The sequence below is a fragment of the Panthera onca genome, chromosome D2 (assembly GCF_046562875.1).
Source record: "Panthera onca isolate mPanOnc1 chromosome D2, mPanOnc1 haplotype 2, whole genome shotgun sequence".
In the NCBI taxonomy this organism is placed as follows: Eukaryota; Metazoa; Chordata; class Mammalia; order Carnivora; family Felidae; genus Panthera; species Panthera onca.
Genome location: NC_138349.1, coordinates 5,228,625 through 5,249,824, shown reverse-complemented (window position 1 = coordinate 5,249,824; position 21,200 = coordinate 5,228,625). Strand labels below are relative to the sequence as shown.

Below are 21,200 nucleotides of genomic sequence, written 5' to 3'. Positions count from 1 at the left end.
TCTTGACTGCCACTGGCACTAAATCGTGTCCAAGCTCACTGCCAATCCACCAGAACTAGGGAATGTAGTTTAAAATCCCTTTTCCTAAGTTGAAAATTCATCTGACTTTTTGAATTTTGTATGAATTAAGCCCTAAAGAAGGGCCGTATGAAAAAGCGCTGTTAAAGAATCAGATAGTGTCGCCTGGGTGGCTCAGTCGGTTAAGTGTCTGACTCGTGGTTTCGGCTCAGGTCATGATCTCATGGTTCGTGGGTTGCTCTGCACTGGCAGCAAGGAGCCTGCTTGGGATTCTCTCTCTCTCTCCCTGCCCTGCCCCTGCTCATGTGTGTGTGCACGCGCATGCACTCATGCTCCCTCTCTCTCAAAAATAAATACAACTTTTTAAAAAGAGTATAGTAGTTATTCACATTAGGGAATTTCTCCAATTCACGGGTCTCTGGTTTGCCAGGAAACGGCACAAAGTTACTGAAGGAGAGTCGTGGGGTTTCTGCCTCCGTTCTCAACTCTGCCCCCAGTGGTGGGTTCAAAAACTGCCTAATATCAGAAGACCAAGCTGTTTGAGTAACAGCGGGAAAGTAGTTGTGCACATTTAACTCTGTTTCACAAACAATTTCCCTTCCATAAAACGTGTCCCACTTGGATATACGTAAATAGAAGCATAAACGTGAGGACACAGGTCCACGAAACCCACTGTCGGTAAGCATGGTCAGCTACTTGGGTTTCTTGGTCCGTGATCATTGACCATTTGTTCATCGGTGTTGTCATCTGCTTGTGCCTTCAAAGACCAGTGGGAGGACATACCAAAGGTTTTTTTTTTTAAATAAAGGCAGAAAAGCGAAAACGCGTGACCAAAGTCTCTCTGCTCTCTTCATCTCTTCTTGCGAATTGGGAAAAGGTCCATCTCCTCTTCTCTTGGGATATCTGAGGATATCTGGGATATCTGGGATATCTGAGGGATATCAAGGCTGATCCCTGTCTCAGCCTCCCTGGTGGAGTGTCACATGAAATATCACCCCTCCTAGACCCGCTGCTTCCCTATCATCCCTTTTTACCAGGCTCCTTGTCACTTGGTTGCATGGGTGCAGGTTACAGCGGCCTCATCTTTGTTTGTTCTCCTGGCCTCCCTGGTGAGATGCAGACACTTGTCATCTTTCTCATCTCTAGCACCCGGCTGCTTCTCTTGGGCCCTAGCCCCGGCCTCTCCTGGCCCATAGCATCTATCTCTTGACTTGACATATCTTTTCCAGCTCTTTCCTATTCTCAGGTGAGCCAACGCTCACCTTCTATTGGCTGCTCTTTCCTGAAGCACGAGGCGTGCCCTCTGTCCGGGGGTGGTGTGGGTGTGGAGCAGTGAGTGGGTGTGTGCACAGAACCGCAGGGCCCCGGAATCCCTGCCTCCCTCCCAGGGAGCTGCCAGGTTGGGGCTGGCTGGCTGCTGTTTACCTAACCCGCCACCAATCCAATTATCTAACCTTATTAGTCACATCAACAAGGGCTTAAATTGGCTTCGCTTTTATAGCAGATGTGCAACACTAATGGAGTGAGAGGAAGACATTAGGGCTTTTCGTTTTTGCAAAACGTTCATGTTTTGAGCCTGTGATGTAGCTTTTTTTTTTTTTAAAGGTTGCTGTGTCTTTCTGAGCGGGGCTGTTTATGCACCGTTGTTTGTGAAATATGCATCATGTCTGGGTCGTAGCATGCTCTTACCTTTGCAGTGGAGGGGCGGGGGCTGCTGGATTCGAAGAAAAACCTGCCATTTTACACAAGATTCAACTGCACTGAGCCATTACTGGAATTTCAGAAGCAGGCATTGCAGATGGGCTTTTCTACGGCTCCCCAGAGTGGCAGCTCGTGTCTCCTCCAGCCGCAACGGAAGGACTTCCATCAGAGTGATCTCATACACACATTTCCCCGAAAGTCTCCTTTCTGGTCTCTGCTTTTGCAAGAAAGAGCATGAATCTTCATCCAACAGAGGCGTGTCCTTGTCCTTGTCCTCGGTGCTTGAGGTCCTGCCTCTCCAGGCTCCAGGCGCTGAACAGGCTTGCCCAGTTGTGGGACGGAGAGGCATGGAGTTACCCTTTCACAAGCTCTGTCCTGCTGGCCGGGGGCCCTCTCCCCGGGGCTACAGGCCCGCCTTGATTCGGCCTGACACCGTTTGTGCTGAGCAGATCCTCACAGGTGATGGATAAGCTCTGCAGAGGCCTGCTGACAATTCCTGGTTCTCCCAGCCCTTTCTCAGAATCTTCTATGATGTGGACGCTGCATCTGTTCTCCTAAATTGTCCCCTTCTACTGCATCTTCTGTCTACCAGTCCCGGAGCACGCTGTCTCTGGTGTCTCTGCTTCCAGTTTGCCCACCCCACAAGTCGTGCCAACGGCGTGTTTTCTGTCCCTGTGCCCACCCACCCCCACCCTGACCCCAATCCCAGAGAGGCACGTTCATGCTCGAACTGGGTCTTCGGGAGATCTTGACTTCTTTCAAGGGTGAGCGCCTATGTGCGACGATTTCAGGACCTGCTGTACAGGTGTTTGGAGACATCAGCATCTCAGCGTCCCTTACATCACCCAGGCGCCCCGGCTGGGCCGCGTTCCCACGAGACGTACTTCCCCCTGGCCTGAAACTAACTTCTCCCCTATGGCGCCGACACCCCTACCCCCCAAGTCAGTAATGCTCTGAGTCGCAGCCTCGCTGGATTTTGCTCCATAAAAAAATTGCATGCTTGTAAATTCCCTCCTGGCACCTTTGGAAAGAATTCCATTTGTTATGTCTTTGGAAGAAGAACAAAACAAAACAAAACAAAACAAAAAAAAAAAAAAAAAAAAAACAACCACAGAACTCACAGCCGAGAATTTCAGCAAATGGCTGTATGGGCTGTATACCATTAATAAAGACAGAATGGGAAAGACTCCACAGAAAAATAATATTTTCAACCATGAGGCTATTCTCTGTCATCTCTGTGAGGGTCAGTAAAATGCTCCACAACTTCCAGAAATTCCCACTGTAGTTGTAACAGTATTAGAACATGAGTAATCTTTGTGTCCTGGATGTTTTTGAGGTCCTGTCTGAATAATCTCTTCCTACTGCCCGTGCTTGGTAACCCTAACTGAGTGACTGAATAACCCAAGTGGATGTTGCCGGCTTCTGCTGGTTGGCGGGAAAGCTGGTCCATTTTGCACCGTCATATGGACCTAAGTTTGGTGGTAATTTTATCCTGACGATTCTTGAATTCTTTGGCATTTTGTGTGTTGGTTTATTCTTGCTTTCGATTTCAGCATAATGCTTGAGTTTAGTTCCGGACCCTGAAAGGGAACATACGGCACGAGAAGTAGGCTTTTGTTGTATTGAATCCGGACCCCAAAGTCTGAGAGATCATGGAAGCTGACACCCTGGACCGTAATAAAAGTTCTGATTGCGTTGAATTCTGTTCTGAAAAGCCTTGCAGCAAAGAGATGCCCATACCCCTGTAATCTCTTTTTAATGTTTATTTATTTTTGAGAGAGAGAGGGAGAGGGTAAGTGGAGGAGACAGAGGATCTGAAGCGGGCTCTGCGCTGACAGCAGTGAGCTCGATGTGGGGCTTGAACTCAGGAACCCCGAGACCGTGACCTGAGCCAAAGTTGGACGCCTCACCAACTGAACCACCCAGGCGCCCCTCCTGTAATCTCTTTTGACCAAATTAAACAGGACTCACTCTGAGAGCATGTTTCTGGAGCCCAGTGTCATTGGATACAGCCCCAAATCCCTTCTTGATGTGTGTGCTATGGAAATGGGGGGCAGCTGCACCTGTCTCAGGTGTTGCCAGGTGTAACAGCCAGGCAGCGGATAGTTCCCCAGCCTTGGGGCTCTTGAGCCTCTAGGTGGAAGCTTCGAGGTCAGCGAACAGCCTTCTTGTTAGACTTGGAAGGATGTGGGGATATGGAGTGAGAATGTGAAGCCGGTTCCTTCTTCTCGCTCGTGTTGTCCACGCAGGTAGAGTTCAGTGATGTTCTCCCACCTACCCCTCCTGTCAGCGCTAAAGAGAATGGACATAGTTCTGCAGTTCCTTCTGGAAGTTCAGAAACTGAGAATCTGATTCCTTGCAGCTCTCTGATACCAGAGGGTGCTCTCAAATCATGGCCCTCCCTCCAGTACCTTGCGAACACATTTTCTTGGGGAAAAAAAACAAAAACAAAAAACAGCAGAAAGCAGAGCACCCGTGGGCAGAGCACATTCACGAAGGCGTATTTGCAGCAAGCCAAAGGAATGCTTTTGCTAATGGACATAGAAAGCCATGTTCCTAGCTTTCAGATTTCATCCTGTTCTTGGTAACCTCCAAGCACTTTATCAATGTGGTAAATAAACTATTTGTGCAAACCTTTCCATCCTGGCCCGGCTCCCTTTCCTTGCTCTGACATAACCTCAGATCCCTTGGGTCTGCTCTCCTGGATGCCAGAGGAGCAGGCCTGGTTCTATGCATCTATCTGGGCATGGTGGCAGGAATGGTAAATCTAACTTCCAAAAAAAAAAAAAAAAAGATGCACTCTAAAGCAAACAAAAGTGGCTTTTGGATTATCCACTGCTGAGATCCTTCACTCCACGATCTCTTAAATTGGAGCCAATAACCCGTGGTTAACTGTGGCAGTGAATGGCTAAAGCGGTCATTCCTTTCAAAGTTAATTGAATTAACAATGCTGTCAACCTTCCGAAAAGCCCTGTATTCTCACGGACTCTGTTTCATATTCTTGGAGGGGCGCTGGTTTGGGAGGCTTGGAGATGCTCTGTTCAGCTTTTTAAGTTGGACACCCTGTGGGCCTTTTTGTAGTGATACTGGTGATTCAGAAAAGAGAGGAAGTATAATGATTTTGCCTCAACCACCTTTGGAGCCACACAGTAAACCCTTGCTAATTTTAATCTCACCATAGAGAACCCTGCTGGAAATTACCAGTGTGCATTTATGAGTAAGAGAATAAGCACAGTTGTTTTTGTTTTTGTTTTGTTTTTGTTTTTGTTTTTGTTTTTGTTTTTGTTTTTGTTTTTGTTTTTGTTTTTTAAATCAGCTCTGCTCTATCAGCAAATGGACTTTCTCCAGTTTATTTGGACAGGATCATTTAGTCCTGATTGTGATAACCATTCTCAGTACACTAACAAATTAATTCTAGAATATTCTGTAAAAAAATAATGGAGGCCCTGGAACGAGAGGCTAGCTGCAGATCTGGGGTATTGAATCCTTGCTGATAAAGAGGGCTGCCAGGTGTTCGTGCAAATCACTTAGTTTAGACTAGAGGTTAGTAAAATTAGAATCAGCTGTGCTCTCTGATTTACTTCTCATTCATCCACTCATTTGAGGAAGCATTAAATTCATCAGTCAAAATTTGATAAGCAGCATACTTAAGGAGCTGGAGTTTCCTTATTGCCCTTGTTTGTGACAGCTAGGTTTACGCGGAAGCAGAGAAAACATGCTATTTCCCTAAAGTAGACTCCCAAGTTCAAATAACCTCCTGATTAACCGGCGATGAGCGGTCTCAAATGCCTGTGTGTGTTTGTCCATGTTGGGATAAAGCGTACTTTCCTGAATTCCCGGTGCCTTCCTCATTGTATGCTCGTTGAACATGTGTGGCCTGCGGTTGTGTGTTTTGGTTAAATTGAGTCTTATTTGATCCCTCCATTGTTTGTTCTGAAGAATCAGCACCCACCGAATACTTCCCCTACGGTGCTCCCATCGTGGTACCCTCTGGGAAATGGGATTGGCTGGAAACGTCAACTTGTAGCCTAATGGCACCTGATCTACCTCGTATTTGATTCCAAAAGAGCCCCCACCTTCTGAGGAATTTCTGTAAAGAACAAAGTCCTAGTGGGTTAGTATCAAAAGGTGGTTGATTTCACAGTAGAGTCATTATCATGAGGCTCCAGGTGAAAACGATACAAGTTCTTTTTTCTTCTTCGCTAGACTTGCCTCTTTTCCTGTGCTCCTAAAATCCCTGAACTTTTCAGGCCAAACAGAATAAAAAAGAGGCTGTTTGCTTGGGGAGGAGACAATGGAGAGATCAAGAGGAGAATTGCAGGATTCACTGAGGTCCAGAGTTTTGCAGTGTTGTTGAGTCCTTGATGTTGACCAAGAATCAATACTCTTCTCCAGACCTGTTTAAGCCTCCGCCTCATCTGTAGTGCGATAGAACTGTGGCTTTAGGCAGCAAGTCCTGATCAGATCAGGCGGGTCTGTGCCTGTTTGAGGCTCCTCCCTGGGTCTCCCCAGCCCCCCTGCCTCCGGCCCCACGGGTGCCACAGTCAGCTGCCCCTGCAACAGCAGCAGCGGCGGCACCCTGCTTGACCGGTGCAGCCCGTGGTGCCTGCAGTCCTGTTGTGAGCCCTCAGATGAACGTGTCCATCCATTGGCCTGTGGGGCCAAGAGCACAGTGTGTGTCTCAGCGACTGGCTGGACCACTCCTCTGCTGACACAGGAAGCCCTCCCCACCTCCAGTCTAGCACTCGTTCTCCAGTGATTCATGAGCACGTAGCACGGTCCTCCCATTAGAACATCACCACCAGGGGCCCTTCTGGAAGAGACCAGGAGAGACGAAAATTCTGTCTGTCACGCAGCTTAAATAACTATAGGATCCTGGTAATAGCGGGAGACTCGGGGGATTGTCAGCCTGGATAGCATTGCCTGAGCATGTATTTTTTTTTTTTGTATGTTGTTTTTGTTTGTTTGCTTTTGAGAGAGAGACAGAGCACGAGTGGGGGAGGGGCCGAGAGAGAGAGGGAGAGAGAGGGAGACACAGAATCTGAAACAGGCTCAGACTGGGCACTGTCAGCACAGAGCCCAAGCGGGGCTCGGACCCACAAAACCGTGAGACCGTGACCCGAGCCAAAGTCGGACGCTCAACGACCGAGCCCCCCAGGTGCCCACTGAGCATGTATTTTAAAGGGATCCTAGAGACCCTTGCCTACATGGAGGGTGTGCTTGCTTTCTGTACGCTGAATTTAGCCGTTGTTTCCCTCAATTCCCCCTCTGCCAGTCTTCTTTCAATTCGGTGTGGTGATCTCCTGCTCTACGGGAACTAACGCTCTCAGGGGCCTCCTTCCTTCCTGGCCCAAGTCAATGGGTGATTTCAGGGCTCGTGCAACATGGCGCTCACCTGGCGAGAATCCCGTATGGAGGTGGCCCTGAATTCTGCCAGGGACGGGAGACTGGGCAGTGAGGATGAGCACAGATCCATTATTACCTAGGTAGTTATTTCCAGCCTCGTCAGCCACAAGGCTCATGACCCCTGTGAAAATCTTTTGGAGATTTGTACCTCTCCAGAGTTTAGAGTTTTCCCCAAAACTCCAAGAGACAGGGTTTCGGTCCAGGGAGCATTTCTGAGGATCCTTTCCCACCCCTTGCTCTGGAAATCTGATCAGAAGCTTTGGGATGTTCAAGGAAAGGCCTGGAGATGGACCTTCTCGGGACGTCTGCTGGTCTTGTAGAGACACTGTCCTTCCTGTGTTTTATGGTTTTTTTCAACCCAAGTGAGGTATTTCACTAGACCCATCAAGGAATGGCAGTGAAGTGGCCCCTTCGATGTTTTGTGATTGCAGAGAACTTTTTGCTGGCAAGTGAAACGCCATCTGTTCTTTTCCAGGAACCAACGAGCTATTTTAGATGTTACTTGTTGGTGGAGATGAAGTTTGAGACGTTTTTTCGTGTTGCTCCTTGATTATTCGTCCTACGGTTCCCTCGCCTTTCTTTTCTCTGCTCCTTGCTCCTCCCATCAGAATGTACATTTTAGGCTCCATTAACCAGGGAAGGAAATGGAAGAGTCCCCCTGTGGCAGGGGATCATCAGACATCTCTAGGGGGTTGGGGATGGTACCTCTTAAGTAAAATCAGGTTTCAAAGGCGTAGGGTCACTATCTGATGAGGATCTCTCCCCGATTTACGTGCCGTTGATGCTCAGTCATAAAATGAAATATCCGCCATGCTGATTATTTACGCTTCCTCTGCTTAATTATAGTTTGAAAATGAGATCATCACCAAGCTGGATCATGAAGTGGAAGGAGGCAGAGGAGATGAACAGTACAAAGTGTTATTTGATAAAATGTAAGTGTTGATTAACAGTAGGATTTATGTCAGAATAGAGACAGGGAGACTGTAATTAGACTACAATGAACTTTGTAGCCCAGAAATAATTAAAACGTGTTAATAATGGGAAATATTTTAAATTGCACCAGTCAAGTTTCTTTTTCTGAGAGGGATTAACAACGTGTGCATAATTACTTTTCAGCCTCTTGGAACACTGCAGGAAACACAAATACCTCGCCAAAACAGGAGAAACTTTTGTAAAACTCGTTGTGCGCCTGATGGAAAGACTCCTGGATTATAGAACCATCATGCATGATGAGAACAAAGAAAATCGTATGAGCTGCACTGTCAACGTGCTGGTGAGTGAAATGCAAGTTAATTAAATTTCCAATCTTCACAGTAAGCCAGAAACGTACTGTGTTCAAAAAGTTCAGAAGCCTTGTGACAGCTGGCCACGGAACTGCCTTTGCTTGTTTCCTCGTCTGTTGCAGGGGAAGGGAAAATGAAGAGCTGTTTTTGCAGATCCACTGTAAACACGTCTGCAAAATCCTGTCCCCTCCAGGTGTTTTCACATCGTTCTTCCCGTGGCTAAGAAGGAAGAGCCATCTTATTTTGGAACCAGGGTAGCACCTTCCTTGATTATAGGTCTCAAGGGCATCACTATTAGGAGGTGGCAAGCATGTCCTGTCGTGGGTTGAATGATGGCCCCCAAAAGATAGGTCCGCATCGCACTCGTCGGAACCCGCGAACGGGACCTCATTTGGAAAAAAAGGCTCCTTGTGGATGTGATTGAGGTCAGGGTCTCCAGAAGAGATCATCCCGAATTACTATCCAGGTGGGCCCTAACTCCAATAACAAGTGTTCTTGTAAGAGACAGAAGAGGAGAGGCGCCAGGCGGGGGTGGGGGTGCTCATCGGTTAAGTAGCCAACCTCAGCTCAGGTCTTGATCTCTCAGTCTGTGAGTTTGAGCCCTGCATCGGGCTCTGTGCTGACAGCTCAGAGCTTGGAACCTGCTTCAGATTTTGTCTCTCTCCCTCTCTCTCTCTCTCTCTCTCTCTCTCTCTGCCCCTCCCCCACTCGCGTTCTGCGTGTCTGTCTCAAAATATAAATAAACATTTTAAAAAGAGAGAGAGACAGAAAAGGAGACACATGGAAGTCCATGTGGAGATGGAGACAGAGACCGGAGTTATGTGGCCACAAGCCCAGGGGCACTTGGACCCCCCTTACCACCCGCAGAAGCTGGAAGAGGCAGGGTAGAATTTACACCTGGAGCGTTTAGAGGGCGTGCGGCCCTGCTGAAGCCTTGAGTTCAGACTCTGGCCTCCAAAAGTGCAAGAGAATATATATCTGTCGTTTTAAGCCACCAGGTTTACTGTGAGTTATTACGGCAGCCACGAGGAGCTAGCTCGTGGTCTCGTGGATAGCAGATGGCTTGGGTAGACTTGGCCGCTGCCGTCCACGGACCTCTTTGACCCCTGCTGTCACCGTGACATGGCCAGGTCCTGTGGACACCGCCTGCCGGAGACAGTAGTGGAGCAGTGAGCTTCAGGCAGGGCATCGCGCTTTCAGGAAGCTTCATGACCAGCTCGTCTGCAGGGAGTGTTTGGCGAACCCCGTGGCTGTCAGGAGCCACGTGACTCCCACACCCAGCTTCGAAGATGTCTGTCTCTCTCTGTGTCATCCTCCTCTGGTAAGTAGCCAGAAGAGCAGACTCTTGGCCCTGAGAGGGTCATCCTCAACTTCCCCTGCCTGACCCGAGGCAGGAGGCACTACTCCTGCTTTGTGCTCCTTACTTTACTCCCCTGGATCTGGAGTATCATCATCTGGTCGCTCGATGACATGTACCTGCTCTGCCTTCACTTCCATGCCCGCCATTTTGAATGGGCTCGTAGGCCCTTCAAGCTCCTGGAAGTGGCTTTTTGTGCCAAGAGGAATATGACCGATCGTTCACTCTTTAGGAAACCACCAGAGATGCTCGGATTTAAAAGCAAAAGGAAATGTTTTTCACCTTCCATCCAGTGTAGTGTCCATACCGCATTCGTGCTTCGTGCAAGAAACTGGCAGCTGAAAGCTCCCGAGCCATCCCGGCCCCTGCCATCCGTGGATAGGCCACCTGTTTTGATGAATGATAAACACCTTCTACAGAGAAAACTGCTGGCCCCCAAATTGGAGAGACAAGAGGATACAGTGAAGCAGAAGCCCAGGAGCAAAAACCACCACCAGAGCCAGTACTGGATTGGATTCCTCCTACGTGGCACGTCATGTCCACTTTCAACGTAAAATTACAAGGCATACTAAAGGCAAAAACACAGTTTTAAGAGAGAGAGAGCAAACATCAGAGCCAGGCTTGGCTTTGGCAGATGTTTTCAGAATTTTCAGACCGGGAATTTAAAATAACCATGATTGGGGCGCCTGGGTGGCTCAGTCGGTTAAGCGGCCGACTTCGGTTCAGGTCATGATCTCGCGGTCCATGAGTTCGAGCCCTGCGTCGGGCTCTGTGCTGACAGCTCAGAGCCTGGAGCCTGTTTCGGATTCTGTGTCTCCCTCTCTCTCTCTGCCCCTCCCCCGTTCATGCTCTGTCTCAAAAATAAATAAACGTTAAAAAATTAAAAAGAAAAAAAATAAAATAACCATGATTAAATTGTTAAGAGCTCTAATGGAAAAAGGAGACTTTATGCAGAAAGAGATGAGTATAATAAGCAGAAAGATGGAAACTCTAAGAAAGAATCAAAACGAAATGCTACAAATCCAAAACACTGTGACAGAATAAAGAAGGTCTTTGGTCTCATTAATAGACTGGCCACAGCCGAGGAAAGAATCAGCTTAAAAGATTGAAATATGTTTGCATATGTTTCGTAAGGGTCTTGGGCAACTGGAAGAATTACTGACTTCTGGCTTCCGTCCCTGAGATCTGGCCTACTGCTGTGCTGACTTTTACATTCACTTGTAGGCTAATTGTGTGTAGCATAGCAGTGAGCTCTGCCTCAGGTAAAGGCCCCAGTCTTTTGCACAGGAATGCCCTGGCCCTTGCTTCATTGTCTTCCTGCATTTTTGCCTTTGTTCAGAGTAATTTACTTCTGTGATGCTAATATGGTTAACATGAAGCTAGAAATCAATATTTTTCTGCAGGAGAGAAGTAGAAACCTCTTTGAAATCATTCCCTACTATGGACATACTCTTCCTCCTGATTTCTAAGGGCATCTAAGAAGCTGATTTGTGTCCAGAGAGAAGAATTATTAATAGATTTATTAGCTTTCCAACTTCGATGTTTGAGAATACTATTTTTTTTTTGAAGCAAGATCTCTCGTGTTCACCAGGACGCGAAACCTAGTGGGGATGTGCTCTGAATGTGGCCTTTTATCATCAGGACCCAGGGTCAGAAAATAAGCTCTTGAAATGCCACTTGCAGTCACAGTTTCTGATTAACCTCTGTTCCTCTTTCATACGGAGCCTCACTCAGCACGTACCTGTTGTTAGTGCAGTCAGCACTAGCTAGGCTTTAATCAAGAATCACATCCAGGATTCCTGAGATTATCTGACATCATTAACTTCTTTGAACTTGGAACATCCTGAATCATTCTATGAAGAGTCAGGTGTTCCATTCTTAACCAATGCCTGGGATCACAGGATGGTTCTCAACCTATCACAAGTCTTTCATTTAAAAAATAAAATAGGGGCACCTGGGGGGCTCAGTCCGTTAAGCGTCCGACTTCGGCTCAGGTCATGATCTCGCAGTTCGTGGGTTCGAGCCGCACGTCAGGCTCTGTGCTGACAGCTCGGAGCCTGGAGACTGCTTCTGATTCTGCGTCTCCCTCTCTCTGTTTCTCTCTGTCTCTGTCTCTCTCTGTCTCTCTCTCTCTCTCAAAAATAAATGAACATTAAACATCTTTTTAAATTAAAAATAAAATGGATCTATGGATTAAAGAGAAACAAGAAAACCTGGTTTTTCTAGACAGGTTTTTTAATATTCACTACTCAGCTCACATTTAGTCACAGAGGTAAAAACATAAATATATTTTATTTTTTATTTATTAATTTTTTAAACTTTCTGATCTTGTTTTGTTTATTTATTTTTGAGAGAGAGAGACAGAGTACAAGCAGGGGTGGGGCAGATTGAGAGAAGGACACAGAATCCGAAGCAGGCTCTAGGCTCCGAGCTATCAGCACAGAGCCTGATGCAGGGCTCCAACCCATGAAGCGTGAGATCATGACCTGAGCTGAGCCACCCAGGTGCCCCAAAACATAAATATATTTTAAGTCTCTGGACCATTTTCACCTTTTCTCCTGGTACTTTTCTTATGAAATAAATGTATATTGATCTCTAGAAAATATAGATGTATAAACATCCATTAGTAATATATAAAATGTACTCCGTTTATCACTAAGCAGAAACCCTCTTGAAATCCTACAATAAAAAAATTTAAAAAAAGAATAAAGAACATAGGGTTTATTGATGCCCTTTAAGCCCATTGGCAAATTTCCTTTAGAACCAGTGCTATTTTGTAATTTGTTTTGTTTTTCTTAATGTTTATTTTTTTGAGAGAGAGAAAGAGTGCAAGCAGGGGAGGGCCAGAGAGAGAGAGAGAGAGAGAGACACACACAGAATCTGAAGCAGGTTCCAGGCTCTGAGCTATCAGCACAGAGCCCAATGCAGAGCTTCAACTTGTGACCCGTGAGATCATGACCTGAACTGAAGTCAGCCGCTTAACTGACTGAGCCACCTAGGCACCCCAAGTGCTTTTTTTTTTTAAATGGAGTGAGTGGAACATTCTAGTTATATGGGTTCATTAATGTCTTACTCTTCCTTGCAGTTAAAAAAAAATTTTTTTTAATGAGAGATGAGCAGTCACTCTGTCCAATGACCTAAGTACCCCTAGACGAACACCTCCCTGTAAGCACATGTGCATGACATTGGATCATAGTTCCCCCTGGACAGAAAGCACATTTGTAATTCAGTAGAATTTCCTTGTCACCTCATAATCCTGCAGTCTTTCATTACTGGTTGGTAATTTTGTTGTGTGTGACCAAGTTCTTCTATGCTGTCATCAACTTAGCCCTCTCTTAGAGTGGTGGACTCACTGTTACTTTATAGACATAAGTGACATTCTTCATGGCCCCTTTACAATGCTAATTAAAGTGGTTCTCACGAGAATTCTAAAAATCTTAGTACTCAGGAGGGAGTACAGCACCGGTATATGATGCAAATGTGTAAGTTCTGGAAGATCAGTGGTGCATAGTGATGCATTTGTGTTAGAGGGTCTGGTCCAGAAAGGCTTGCTCAGAGATTGGTAGAGCTTGAGCCTGAGCACCAGTGCGGAAGGGACTTGAGAGAGGGGACAATGGGGGGGCGGGGTGCTGTCGACAGAGCCCAGAAGTGGGGCGCCAGAGCAACGTGAACTTTTACGTAAGAAACCCACAGTTTTATATAGAAACGGTTTTGAGATGAGCGTTCTTCAGTTCTAGAGAGGTTTTGAAGTCCTAGGAAGGGAACAGAACTAAGCACAGGCAGGAAACGGAAGACATTTCCATATCCGTGAGAGAGGAATAAAGGTCGCATGATATCCCCGTTGTGAAATTGTAAAGGCGAATGATCAAACGCTTGGGAAAGGATTAAAAATCTGAGCGCAGAATAGGATGGTGTGCAGTCGTAGCTTGTAAATACTGGTGAGTTAGAGTTGGAAGGGCTCATCCTCTACCTTTGATGCGGATTCTCTTTGTTATGTCTCCCTGAGTTGTCAGCTGAAAATATCCTCATTACTGAGCCATAGCGTATAAACCAGAGGACATTAACATCTCAGATGCAGCCAAATATGAAAATCTTGGAGCATTTTTCTAAAGGTGCCCCTCTTTCTTGTATTTATTTATCACTTATTTTCAAAGAAATCAGTTCCAGTGGCAGTGTCTTTTGTTGCTAATGAAATTAAACAACTTACGCCATCTATGGGATAATTGGACTCCTTTATAGCAGTGATATTCACTGGTATCTCAGGCCCTGATCCCAGAGTCAGCACATCAGATTCAGGTGCTAAATTTCACGCCGAAAGTGGCCGTGGTGTTGCCTGCCATTCGGCTTGGTTAGGTGACTGTTCTGTACCTTTTTGGTGCCTTGTGTATGGTAAAGTTTTTAAAGTCTTTATAGCGACGTTTACATTAAGAAATACCATTTTGATAGAAATTTTCATGCTCGCCCAGAAGATATTTTACAATATGCAGAAATACCCCTTGCTTATAACCTGCTCATTAATCTTTCTTCATTGGAGCGTATACAGAAGGTGCTGTTCAAATGGCAACCAGTTATTTGTTTGTTTGTTTGTTTACTTAATTCCTATGGTTTGGAAGGTCCCTCTGTCTGGAACAGCACTGTCCAATAGAAATTTCTGTGAGAATGGGAATGTTCTATATCTGCACAGTTAGATACAGTAACACTAACCCCTATAGGGCTACTGAGCCCTTAGAGCATGGCAGGTGTAACAGAGGGAGCAAATGTTTAGCTTTATTTAATTTTAATTAAATTTAATTTATATTTGAATACATGTGGCTGGTGACTACCACATTAATCACCACACATCTCGAATACCATGTTGCCTTCTAGGGGCTCTTGCCAAAGCTGGGCCCAGCATGTCTTAAATCACGTTCAGGTTTCTTCCCAAATTTGGGATCTTTGCTGGGTTGTTTTTTTTTTTTATCTTCTAATGACTTTACAACAGTTAAGAATGGCTAAGCTGTCGTATCTTTGGGTAATACCATTTTTTAACGAACGACTGGTGATTCTTCAATGACAGAAGTAGGTTTTTGTCCTCACAGTGCAAGAAACGGAATCATTAAAATTGCCCCCTCAAAAAGTGAATTTCGCATTTTATGTGAATTTATGGTTCTAAACCAAGGGGCTGGGTCCATTTGGCTGTGTTTGACACAAAGTGAAGAACCATGATGATTTAATCCGCAGGTGACATCTTATATAGAACAGGTTTCTCAAAACAGTGTTGTGGTTTGATTTTTCAGAATTTCTACAAAGAAATTGAAAGAGAAGAAATGTATATAAGGTAGGTAGGCATCATGCTTGCTTGCACCTCTGTATGTTTATTAGAAGTGCTGTTTGTTACGTCCATGCTAACAAATGTTTTCCAACTGTGGGGGTTTATCTTGGAGGAATCGTGAACCCTCAAGGTAGAGTTTGATGTGTTCTGACTCCTGGCCCAGTTTATCTACACCAACACGGAGCTTTGACGGTCATATTTAGCCACCTTAGAGAAAAGCCATAAATTATTATTGCACAGGGTTTTTGTATCTTTTGACTGACCCATATGGCCTTTTAGAAAAGAGACAACCATATGATCAAGTGAGAAATCCAGTTTTAATTTTAGCACATATGGACAATAGTATAATTTTTCAGTCCATTCTTACTTTAACTGACACTGTGTTCCAATGTTTTATATTGTCTGCTGGATTTTTCTCCTTCACTTGCCTTTTTCTCTAGAGGGGTGGGCTGTGATTGAGCCCCCTCTCTTGGTCACCCTTAGGGGGCGAGTGTCAAATATTTAGCAAGACTATAACTTAGCAGAATAGAGTAAGGATACATCACGTGACATTCATGTTTAATGATGTGTTTATTACATCAAGCATGATTGTCTAACTTGATTTCTAAAAATTTTTTCCTTTCTCCCTTATAAAAATATGCCGTAGAAACTTAATAAACTTTTGGGAAAACAACTAGATTCTTTTATCCAAAATGTAGTTTACTTTATACTAAAAAAGCAACCTTTATATCTTAATGGCAAAGAAATTCTTTTGATCACATTCACTGTGATCATCAGAGCCCTTTATTTTTATGGATTTGTATTTTTATGGGTGTGTGTGTGTGTGTGTGTGTGTGTGTGTGTGTGTGTTTGGATTCAATAGAAATGTAAGAAATCACAATCAAACATCGTAATCTCATTTCAAATATAAGAAGAAAACTCTGGAACAGATTAAAAAGGATGAGAAACCCTTTAAGTACAATTCTGTCTTCCTGTGCCAGCTTCCTTTTCATCCTGAAAAGGGAGGACTCAAAATTCTTTTAAAAATATGATTGTATAGGGGGCGCCTGGGTGGCTCAGTCGGTTGAGCGTCCGACTTCGGCTCAGGTCAGGATCTCGCAGTCTGAGTTCGCACCCCGCTTCGGGCTCTGTGCTGACAGCTCGGAGCCTGGAGCCTGTTTCCGATTCTGTGTCTCCCTCTCTCTGCCCCTTCCCTGCTCATGCTCTGTCTCTCTCTGTCTCTCAAAAATGAATAAATGTTAAAAAAAATTTTTTTTAAATGTATGATTGTATATTTCTCTTGTTGGTTTTTCTTAGTGCTTCCTGCACCCAGAGTGTTCAAGGCATTGTGAGTTGTGAGCACTGTAAAAAGAAGGTGTAGCTATGGTGCGCTGGTGAAGGTAGAATTCAGCTCTTGCAATCCTCGGCACAAATGATGTGTTCCCATGTGAGAAATATCTGTCTATTTCGTCACCTCAGGTATTTGTACAAGCTGTGTGACCTGCATAAAGAGTGTGATAACTACACGGAGGCAGCTTATACCTTGCTTCTCCATGCAAAGCTTCTGAAGGTAATAGAAATTACTACACGCTTTTATGATTCTGTTGTTATATGTTCTGAGATTATTTAAAATTTTGTGTGTCCATGATACATTCCAGTAAACCTATGATTTAAGATCTTATGGATTTTGACTAAATGTAGTGACATAAACAAAGACCTATTTAGGAGCTACTTTGATTGTAGGCTTGGCCCTACTGAATGCAGATTTAACAAGATGTCATAGCAGATTATCACTGAGCATCATAAACAGCCATCACTGGGCTGTCGGCTAGCAGCGAGTTAGAGACTCTACGGTTCCTTATCCATGCCAGCAGAACTCAGAGGTAGTGGAGAATAATATCAGTAAGAAGGAATTTCGACAGCTCAGGGTAGGATAGGATGAGACATATCCCTAATTATCTTAGCAAAGCATTCACATCGAGATCTTCTATCAGTCCATCGGTTCACGTTACACCTCCTGCCTAAGTCTCGCGGAGTGTTGCTCCTGAGCACAGGTCTGGCATGACAACGTTCAGCTGTGAGGATTCTTTTGTTTTGCAGATATCTTTTGACATTGAATGTTTGTTTGCAGGAATGTATTCATGCTCTTCCCTGATGCCCAATTCTAGCCCAGTTAATTATACTGAGTAGACCCACAGTAAATAAATGGATGGATGGATGGATAGATGGATGGATGGATGGATGGATGAATAAATGGAAGTATGGGTGGATAGATGGATGGATGGAAGGGTGAATGGATGGGTAAGTGGGTGAGTGGATGGATGGAGGGATGGATGGATGGATGGATGGTTGAATAAATGGAAGTATGGGTGGATAGATGAATGGATGGAAGGGTGAATGGATGGGTAAGTGGGTGGATGGATGGATGGATGAGTGGATGGATGGATGGGTGGATGGATGGATGGATGAGTGGATGGATGGAGGGATGGATGGATGGGTGGATGGGTGAATAAATGGAAGTATGGGTGGATAGATGATGGAAGGGTGAATGGATGGGTAAGTCGGTGGATGGATGGATGGATGGATGAGTGGGTGGATGGATGGATGGATGGATGGATGAATAAATGGAAGTATGGGCGGATAGATGGATGGATGGAAGGGTGAATGGATGGGTAAGTGGGTGGATGGATGGATGGATGGATGAGTGGATGGATAGATGGATAGATGGATGGATGGATGGATGGATAAATGTGTAGGTGGGTGGGTCGGTAGGCAGATGGATGGATAAGTAGATAGGTGAAGGAAATGCTATACAACCTCTAGTTTTATGTATTAATACTTTAGCTAATCATTAGATCATCTTTTCCATTACATCCTTATAAAAAATTTTGAAAAATTACAAACTGGATCAACAAGAACGGTTAGGAGAATTCAAATTTAGTTGAGTGACCCAACATAAAGACCACTCATTCAAGGAATCCTGTTTTCAAACTCAGGCCAGCCCCCCCAAACACCAAAAACTAGAAGAAAGAAAACCAGAGAAGATCACAGTAAAACAGGCATTAAGCAATGTCTTTTGGGTGTTGAGAAGCATTAAGGAGGACACTATGTTAAGAGTGAAACTCCAGCAAGAATCTTCCAGCCTTTGGCCCAACCCTGAAATCTCTAGTATCTCTTGGTGTTACAAATACACACCGGCTGCTGTGGAGATGTTGGAGTGCGGAGATGTACCTTTGCCTGAAAACAAAAGGGTCCATTGTAAGGAAAACAGGAGGAGGATCAGTCTGGGTGCCTCATCAACACTCATCAGTAGACCCCCCCTCTGGCTTCACCCCACATAAAGCTCTCCCAAGGAATGCAATGTACAAAGATAGAGATTTCAGTTAGCAGACCTGACACCAGCCATGCCACTGCGAATTCTAATGGCCTTCATTTGTTAGCAACCCAAATTTCAGTAATAAGGCATTTTTGCAGCTATGAAGATATTTATTTTCACCAGGAAAATTAAAATGGGGTTGACAAGCTACTCACTCACCCTCACTCTCTTATAGTACATAAGCGCTCGCGTGTGCGCATGAACATAAAGTAGATATGTGTGTAAACTATCATTTGTTCACGCATTGAATTTATTGAATGCAGATGGGCTCGGCACAGACCACAGGAGGGTGTGTTTCACAACCCAAATCCATAGGCCCAAGTGCGTTATCTTTTCCTCTGGGGCTCCGAATTTTCCAGTTAAATGGCAAAATGCTCTATAATTTCTCTCCCTATCTTTTGCGTCGTTATATTTCGTAATTTTTTCTAAATATATTTTGATACAGCATTCAGTGTGAACTCGAGCTGGTTAATCAGCTTAATGAAGGCGTTAGTTGTTTTCGTTACGAAAATTTTCCTTCAACGTGACAGATACATTCTTGTTCGTTAGCTAAAAATTCTCAAATATAATCTTTGGTTATTTTGCCTAAACCAAGACCAATGCAAGCATTAGCCTTGAGTCCCCGTAATCAAGTTAAATCATATCAGTGTTTAAATGGAAGGTGTAGGGGGACTTTTATTCCCCTCTTCAATATTTTTTAAGTGATTTTAAACTCCAAGGAAGTTATTTGAAATCAACTTTCTTATTTATTTTATTGTTGTTACATTTCAGAACCATCTAAAATTGTACGTTTATCCCCCATGAAGAATAGAAATCTAGCTGTGCAGTGAGAACTCCATAATTTAATGATTTTGTAACAGCCAACTGTGATCAGTAGAGGCGAGTCTAATTTCAAGGTGAAACCTTTGCAGCCTGATTAAATGTTTCTCACCCTTACTTGACATTTCTAGAGCAGGGGAGCCATTCTGGCCCCGTACTCTGGGCCCTGTTGGAGCCCCCAGGGCTCAGCAGGAGGTGCCTCTTGGGAAGCCTCACCATGCTCCCCAAGCCCCCTGCTCCCCATTTTAGCAAGCCAGTCCTGCTGGGCCTCTGCCCGATCACAGCTATTACTCTCATTAATCTGGCCCTAAATGTGTCACCCTGGCTGGTGTCATTGCTCCAGATGTGGCCTGAACAGCATTGGGTCCAGTGGGGCACACCCACCCCCACGTTGGTCCAGGCGACCTGGGGGTCCATTGCTTTCTTTGCAGCATCTTTGCTGGCCTATCTACAGGGTCAAACTCTACCTCCTGTGTCCAACTGATAAGCAAGCCCATTGGAATTACTTTCTCCAAGGAGCATCCCCAGACCCCACCCCCACCGACAGTGTGTACTCAGCTCTCTTACCCTTTTAATGCTCATGGAACACATTTTGTGGCGTTATTACAGATCACTGTGCTCTAAGCTGTCCTAGCACTGTCTCCGGGTCAGGGCACCTTCTGACTCGTCTTTGACCCCGTGCCTTGCACATAGTAGCTCCTACCCAATAGTGAATTTTATTGAACCCTTATACTTAACGCCACTGTTTTGCGGAGCCCGAGTTCATGAGCTGACACATCAGATGAGCTTGCCTTCACTTTGGTGCATCTCCCCGGCTTGCTGAGACCTCTGTGCATCTCCTGTTTATACTGTGGGCCCACTGTCACTTCCACATCCACTGATCGAGTTGTGCCTGGGTGATGGGCAGCGAGCCCGGAGCCAAAGGTCCAAAGATAGGCCACCAGGTTCCTTTTATTTACGACTCGTATGTGAGATCCCTGTGTCTTCTTTGCTAAAGGAGGGGGCACCTGGGTGGCTCAGTCGGTTAAGCTTCCGACTTCGGCTCAGGTCCTGATCTCGAGGTTTGTGAGTTCAAACTCCGCATTGGGCTCTCTCTGTCAGCACAGAGCCTGCTTCGGATCCTCTGTCCCCCTCTCTCTGCCCCTCCCCTGCTCATTCCCTCTCCCAATCCCCAAAATAAATAAGCTTAGGAAAAATGTTGAGTGTCTCAGGACTGAGTCCAGGACCCCGGGATGCCTCACTTGAGACAGCCCCAGTCACGTGGCTCATAATTCATCCCAGGTATTTCAACACACTCTCAGCAAGCTGACAGTTCTGTGCGTTCCAGAACCTGCCGGTTTCTCTTCTGTGTGACTCTAGGCCTGGCTTTGCCTCCCTCTTGTCTTTCATTCCTCGTGGGGCCTCTGCACAGAGGTTGTGCCCTCATTTCCAGGCCCCGACAGCCTGATGACAGCAGCCCCGAGTGGCCCTGGAACCGTGGCCTCGTGCGTGCAGGGCGTGCGGGGCTCACTGTGCCTTCTGACCAAGGGAGGGCACAGGGCGGCACTGGGCGTGCCCTCGCCTGGCACTTCTCATGCTCTGCTTTTGCCCCAGTGGTCAGAGGACGTGTGTGCGGCCCACCTCACCCAGCGGGACGGGTACCAGGCGACAACACAGGGACAGCTGAAAGAACAGCTCTATCAGGAGATCATCCACTACTTCGACAAAGGCAAGGTAAAAAAAAAAGCGCAGTTTTTCTTGTGTTTTTCTCGTTACGTGTATCTTCCTGCAGCATGCATTTCACGACAGGTGATGTTCGTGCAACCAGAAGTTTGTTACAGGTTGTGTGTTGGAAGGTTTTATGCATGGCTCACCAGCTGGCCCTTCCGAGTAGAAATCCTACCAAGAAACCCCACGGTCTTCCTTCTATACACGCTCTGAAAGTAAGGAACTAAAAAAGTACAAGAATTT

At 45.5% G+C, this 21,200-nt stretch overlaps 1 protein-coding gene across 2 annotated transcripts in view; it reads left to right on the top strand.

Annotated features, from left to right (window-relative positions):
* DOCK1 (dedicator of cytokinesis 1) overlaps positions 1 to 21,200 on the top strand; it is a 525,518-nt gene that overhangs the window by 447,690 nt on the left and 56,628 nt on the right. For both annotated transcript variants that reach the window (XM_078434961.2, XM_078434960.2), the window contains exons 34-38: positions 7,972 to 8,057; positions 8,242 to 8,398; positions 15,042 to 15,082; positions 16,535 to 16,625; positions 20,844 to 20,963. In XM_078434961.2, the coding sequence (XP_078291087.2) occupies positions 7,972 to 8,057; positions 8,242 to 8,398; positions 15,042 to 15,082; positions 16,535 to 16,625; positions 20,844 to 20,963 (495 nt within the window). The remainder of the gene's footprint in view (positions 1 to 7,971; positions 8,058 to 8,241; positions 8,399 to 15,041; positions 15,083 to 16,534; positions 16,626 to 20,843; positions 20,964 to 21,200) is intronic.